This window comes from Macrobrachium nipponense, chromosome 14, assembly GCF_015104395.2.
Source record: "Macrobrachium nipponense isolate FS-2020 chromosome 14, ASM1510439v2, whole genome shotgun sequence".
NCBI classification, from domain to species: domain Eukaryota; kingdom Metazoa; phylum Arthropoda; class Malacostraca; order Decapoda; family Palaemonidae; genus Macrobrachium; species Macrobrachium nipponense.
Window position 1 is genome coordinate 76783194 of NC_087207.1, and position 7500 is coordinate 76790693.

At 31.5% G+C, this 7500-nt stretch overlaps 1 protein-coding gene across 1 annotated transcript in view; it reads right to left on the reverse strand.

Moving 5' to 3' along the window:
• The window catches only part of LOC135226596 (uncharacterized), a 281929-nt gene that overhangs the window by 20363 nt on the left and 254066 nt on the right, over positions 1–7500 (reverse strand). Inside the window, 1 exon segment of the mRNA XM_064266291.1 lies at positions 4704–4872. Within this exon segment, the coding sequence (XP_064122361.1) occupies positions 4704–4872 (169 nt within the window).

A 7500-nucleotide genomic window follows, 5' to 3' on the forward strand; every position in this document is an offset into this window, starting at 1 on the left:
GGAATAAAAGACTGAGAATAAGAAAAAGATGGGGGGGGGGAGGGGTGTGGACTCCCCTCGAAGTAAAAGACGGAAGCGCTCTCGAAGCATCGAAGATCGCTAGGATTGGGGAACACGCAGATGAGAAGAAAGTTCCAAACTTAGCAGCTTTAGCACGTGTTTTGAAGGTTTAATTATTGGGTTCTAACGTGATTAACATGATTTCACTTACGTTTATTATCTGCTTTTGTACGCAGTGTTGGTGTGATTAGGCCTATAATAGTAGGTGGATTTGATTACATTTGTCAGCAAGGCAGTACTGAGAACAGAGTAGCCATATTATATATATATATATATATATATATATATATATATATATATATATATATAATTATATATAATAATTATATTATATATATATATATTATATATATAGATAGGTCTATATATATTATATAATATAATATATATTAGTATATATATGTATACATACACACACAGTATCGTGAGATACAGTGTTGTGTCAAAACGATATGGTACATGTGTCTTATGCTAATCTCGGACTTATAGAAATTCAAATTTACTCTCTCTGGGAAAAGTGACAGGCCTGGCCTCCATAACTCCAGCTTCGTCTGAAAGGAATTTTCAGCGATGAAAATACTGTATCATTTTCATATTTGTTGATTTTCCTTGGCTGAATACAAAATGACCAAATAGTTCGAAATATATATATATAGTACTATGCACCTCATTCATTATGTAAAATTATATTGGAACACAATTAACGCCGAGAAAGTCTAAAGCCTGGCCTCTCCCACCCCCCAACAAACCGACACAACGACCCCCAGGAGATTAGTGCAGTCAGTGCAGTCACGCGGTGTACCGTAGGCATTATCTAACTTTCTCTGCAGTGCGCCTTCGGCTCCTAGCTGAAATCCCTTTCATTCCTTTAACTATACCTCCGTTCATATTTTCTTTCTTCCATCTTACTCTCCAACCTCTCCTCATAATTGAGTCATAGTGCAACTGCTTTGAGGTTCTCCTCCTTGAATGACCTCGTTGGTCCCAGTGCTTGGCCTTTGGCCTAAATTCTATATTCAGTTCAAATCAAGTCCTCACAATTGTTTCACTATTATTTCATCGCTGAATGACCTCCAAAGTCCCAGCATTGGACCTTTGACTTAAATTTGACATTCCCTTTCGCTTCAAGGCCACGAATGAAGTCACTGATTGGGTCATTTTGGAAAACTCGCCAAAACTCTTCCGAAAATTCTAAAAGGCATCAAGTCTATTAGTTACTTCTTTCATAATCTAAGTCTATTCGTTACTTCTTTCATAATCTAAGTCTATTCGTTACTTCTTTCATAATCTAAGTCTATTTGTTACTTCTTACATAATGTAAGTCTATTGTTACTTCTTACATAATGTAAGTCTATTGTTACTTCTTTCATAATCTAAGTCTATTCGTTACTTCTTTCATAATCTAAGTCTATTTGTTACTTCTTTCATAATCTAAGTCTATCGTTACTTCTTTCATAATCTAAGTCTATTTGTTACTTCTTACAATATTGTAATTCTTATTGTTAACTAGTCTTATTGTTTACTTCTTACACAATGTAAGTCTATCGTTACTTCTTTCATAATCTAAGTCTATCGTTACTTCTTTCATAATCTAAGTCTATCGTTACTTCTTTCACAATCTAAGTCTATTTGTTACTTCTTTCATAATCTAAGTCTATTTGTCACTTCTTTCATAATCTAAGTCTATTCATTACTTCTTTCATAATCTAAGTCTATTCGTCACTTCTTTCATAATCTAAGTCTATTCGTTACTTCTTTCATAATCTAAGTCTATCATTACTTCTTTCATAATCTAAGTCTATCGTTATTTCTTTCATAATCTAAGTCTATTCGTCACTTCTTTCATAATCTAAGTCTATTCGTTACTTCTTTCATAATATAAGTCTATCGTTACTTCTTTCATAATCTAAGTCTATCGTTACTTCTTTCATAATGTAAGTCTATCATTATTTCTTTCATAATCTAAGTCTATTCGTCACTTCTTTCATAATCTAAGTCTATTCGTTACTTCTTTCATAATCTAAGTCTATTCATTACTTCTTTTATAATCTAAGTCTATTCGTCACTTCTTTCATAATCTAATTCTATCGTTAATTCTTCCATAATCTAAGTCTATCGGTACTTCTTTCATAATCTAAGTCTATTCGTCACTTCTTTCATAATCTAAGTCTATCGTTACTTCTTTCATAATCTAAGTCTATTCGTCACTTCTTTTAAAATCTAAGTCTATCGTTACTTCTTTCATAATCTAATCTATCGTTACTTCTTTCATAATCTAAGTCTATCGTCACTTCTTTCATAATCTAAGTCTATCATTACTTACTTCTTTCATAATCTAATCTATCGTTACTTCTTTCATAATCTAAGTCTATGTTCTCTTTCATATCTAATCTATGTTTACTCTTTCAATAATGTAACCTATCGTTACTTCTTTCATAACAAGTCTATTCGTCCCTTCTTTCATAATCAAGTCTCTCATTAACTTTTTCTAATAATCTAATCTTAGCGTTATTCTTTCATAATCGAAGTCTATCGTTAATTCTTTCATAATTCTTTAATCATTCGTTTGTTACTTCTTTCATAAATCCTAATCTATCGTTATTTCTTTCATTTAAATCTAATCTATCGTTACCAATTCTTTCATAATCTAAGTCTATCGTTACTTCTTCATTACTTCTAATCTCTAGTTAATTCTGTCATAATCTAAGTTCTACGTTTACCCTTTCTTTATAAAATCTAATCTATCGTTTATTTTTCAAATGCTAATCATCTTTACTTCCTTTCAATAAATCTAATCTATTCGTTATTTGTCCTTTCATAAATCTAAGTCTATCATTACTTCTTTTCATAATACTAAATGGTCTATCGTTACCTTCCTTTTCATAATCAAATCTATCACATTTACTTTCTTTAACTTTCTTTCATAATCCTAAGTCCTATCATTACTTCTTTTCATTCAATAATCTAATTCTATCGTTTAAACTTTTCTTTTCATAATCTAATCTATCGTTATTTGTTCCTTTCTTTCATAATCTAAGTTCTATCATTACCTGTCTTTCTTTCATAATCTAAGTCTATCGGTTACTTCTTTTCCATTAAAACAATCTAATCTATCGTTACTTCTTTCATAATCTAAGTCTATCGTTACTTCTTTCATAATCTAAGTCTATCGTTACTTCTTTCATAATCTAATCTATTGTTACTTCTTTCATAATCTAATCTATAGTTACTTCTTTCATAATCTAATCTATCGTTACTTCTTTCATAATCTAAGTCTATCGTTACTTCTTTCATAATCTAATCTATCGTTATTTCTTTCATAATCTAAGTCTATCGTTACTTCTTTCATAATCTAAGTCTATCGTTACTTCTTTCATAATCTAAGTCTATCGTTACTTCTTTCAAAATAATCTAATCTTATCGTTTTTATTTCTTTCATAAAATCTAAGTCTATCAATTACTTGCTTTCATAATCTAAAAGTCTATCGTGTTCTCTTTCATAATCTAATCTACTATCGTTACTTCTTTCATAATCTAGTCTATTCGTTACTTCGTTTCTTTATAATCTAAGTCTATCGTTACTGCTTTCATAATCTAAGTCTATCGTTACTTCTTTCATAATCTAATCTATAGTTACTTCTTTCATAATCTAATCTATCGTTACTTCTTTCATAATCTAAGTCTATCGTTACTTCTTTCATAATCTAAGTCTATCGTTACTTCTTTCATAATCTAAGTCTATCGTTACTTCTTTCATAATCTATGTCTATCGTTACTTCTTTCATAATCTAATCTATAGTTACTTCTTTCATAATCTAAGTCTATCATTACTTCTTTCATAATCTAAGTCTATTCGTCCCTTCTTTCATAATCTAAGTCTATTCGTCCCTTCTTTCATAATCTAAGTCTATCGTTACTTCTTTCATAATCGAAGTCTATCGTTACTTCTTTCATAATCTAATCTATCGTTACTTCTTTCATAATCTAAGTCTATTCGTCACTTCTTTCATAATCTAAGTCTATCGTTACTTCTTTCATAATCTAAGTCTATCGTTACTTCTTTCATAATCTAAGTCTATCGTTACTTCTTTCATAATCTGTGGCAAATTCGACGAAAGGAGACAAGTGTACCGAACTAAGCCTCCTCCATCGCGTACACCTTACTTGGCCGAGATTTGGATCTGCATGAGCGACGCAAAGCTGCTCTACTTTATCATTCAACATTCGGTCAATTTTAAACTGACATTCAGCATTTGGATTATAGGAAACAGCCATCAAAAGCCTACAAATTTATAACACCATTATCATTGAAGACGACAAAATGCAATCAATAAAACGTTATTGAAAATAATATTGAAAATAATCAAACAAATAAAAATATCAACTCGCACTAATTGTTTTAAGTAAACATTTTGTGTTTTTTCTGCTACTAAGAAGTAAATTCAAGCTGACTATTTAAGATGAAAAAAAATCAGCCACAACGTTTTGCATTCATGCTTTCCAAGGTTTTGACTTTTCTCCAAAGGACTGACTTAACGTTCGGACAGGATCTGCATAGCAGTAATAATGGAGATCTCCTCTCGGTTTTGCTTACCGAATCGTTTATTTTAGCCCTTGAATTGACTCAAACGGCGTCCCCTTACCTGTGGCCAGATCCGCGGCGTCGTGCTGAAGGTGTTCCAGATGCCTCGAGAGATGCGGCAGACGGAGGCGCAGGAGGTCGCGGAAGACTGCCATGTCGACGCTCAACCCGCGGAGGTTATTGGCGAAGTAGGACTCAGGCAGGACTCCCTCGATTAGGTAGATCATCACCTGGAACATGAAGGTGCTTTAGCTATATGCTTATTAAAGGACAAGAAGTCGAAAGATCTTCCAGCCGTACCCCATTGTTTCACTATCCTTTGTGGCTTTTTGCCTTTATTTATACATTCATTACATTCCAAATTTTCGTGATTCAGTTATACACACACACACATACATACATACATACATAAATACATATATATATGTGTATATATATATATATATACATATATATATATATATATATATATATATATAAAAGCTACAAATATCGTTTTAAAATCTAATCCGCTCTACCTCGGGAAATAATATACATACATATATATGAGTTATATTACATTACCGTGATTCATGTACTACATCGAGCTACAAATGTCCTTTAATATCTAATTCGCTCTACCTCGAAACTAATATATTTTCATATATGTTAACCGAAGGGGAATTTTTAGTCGATAAGAAATTTGTCACGCCCGTGAGCCGACAAATCTCTTATCGACTAAAAAATCCGTTCGGTTAACATGTATTGAAAAATATGTTATTAATTCCGAGGTAGAACGAAATAGATATTAAAGGAAACATTTGTTGTTGCTCGATATATTATAATATAATATATATATATATCTATATATAATATATATATATCATATATATATCTATATATATATGTGAATAACTTGATCACGAAGTATACAAAACATGATGCTATGTATAATAAAGGTTTTTTTGCCACGGAATGAAAAAAATGAAAAATTTGCGAGAATAGCCAAGTACTTTCGGTCCTGTTCGGACCCTTTACTGAGGCAAACTGATTTTACAAAGAACAACATAGTCAAAAGAAGGCTTAATATACAAACTGACACTACCAGATTAGCCGTAAGGGCGATTTTCACTCTACAGAAAGGAGAGCCCCCAGAGGCTAGCCACACCTTGAAGGATACCCGCAGTAACAAGTGATTCTTCCAGAAAACAGTACATTTTGAAAAAACACGGGAAGCATATACAATTTAATATCATGAATTTTTACACAAATTTTCCCAACAAAAATTATTATTAATGAAAAGACGAAAGAAAATATAAATATATATATATATATATATCGAGCAAGAGATAGAGGGAGAGAGAAATATCGAACCAGAGAGAGAGAGAGAGAGAGAGAGAGAGAGAAAAGAGGAAATGGGAATGGAACTAATAATATATACGTGGGACTAATTTATCAGTTGTTCATTTATTTTGAGGTCTTTCATAAACATCTTACAAATATATGGGTCCAAATGGTACATTCCCAGACTAAGACTTTGGTTGTTTTTATTAGTGATTTGTATAATTGCCGATTCCAGTAAATTTCTTGAAACATAATCATTAGATCTAGCAATTACCGAGGTATCACTCCAATTAATACAATGAGATTTTTCACTCAGATGGATAAACAGTGCATTTGAAGTCTGGGCTGTTCTAACTGAATACACGTGCTGCTTAATCCGAACACATAAATTTTTACTTGACTGACCAACGTAAAACGATGGGCAATCCTTACAAGGAATTTTGTAAATGATGTTGTTATTTGTTACGGGACTATTCTTAATTAGCATATCTTTAATGGTATTGTTATAAGAGAACACTACATTAACATTAAACGATTTAAATATTGATTTTATGGTTTCAAATCGACGAAAATAAGTTAAGCTAAATACATTTTTAGGGATTTCTTTTTCATTAATAGCAACATTATAATACTTTTTATGAGCTTTTTGATAACATAAATCAATTAAATGAGGTGGGTAGCAGAGATCGTTTCCTATCTTTTTTATGTATTCTATTTCTTGGTCCAGATATTGTGGACTCGTGATACGCAAAGCACGTAGGAACATAGAAGAAAAAATTGAAATTTTAATATTAAGATGGCGGCCAGAATAAAAATGTACATATGTTAAATTATTTGTGGGTTTTCTATAAATACTGAATTTGCATTGGAAAGATTCTCTATGTATTAATACATCTGGGAAAGGGATGACATTGTTATTTTCGATTTCAACAGTGAATTTTATGGATGGTACTAAATTATTCAATTTAGACAGTAAATCATTTACATCGATACCAACAGGTAAGACTACTAAGATATCATCGACATATCGGTACCATTTTAAGGGGATAAGTGTGATATTCGGGAGGTGTTGTCTCTCAAAAAATTCCATATATAAGTTTGAAAGGAGAGGTAATAAAGGGTTACCCATGGCTATACCAAATATTTGTTGGTAATATTCTCCATTAAAAATAAATCTGCAATCACAAATACATAATTTAATTAAGGAAATTATGTGACTAACGGACATAGGCAATGCATGCAGTACAAGTTCATTACTTAAATATTCTAGCACAGAGTCAATAGCGACTTTTGTAAACAAAGAACATACATCAAAACTGACAAAAATATCGCTAGGGTTTAGTACAATGTTATTTAATTTTTCCACAAGATCAAGAGAATTCCGGATGTGTGAATTAGATACTGTTCCTAGTAGCGGGGATAACAGTTTAGTAAGATATTTAGATAGTTTATAAGCAATTGATCCTACAGTACTAATAATTGGGCGCATAGGTTTGTTTTCCTTATGAGTTTTGACTATGCCATATAAATAAGGT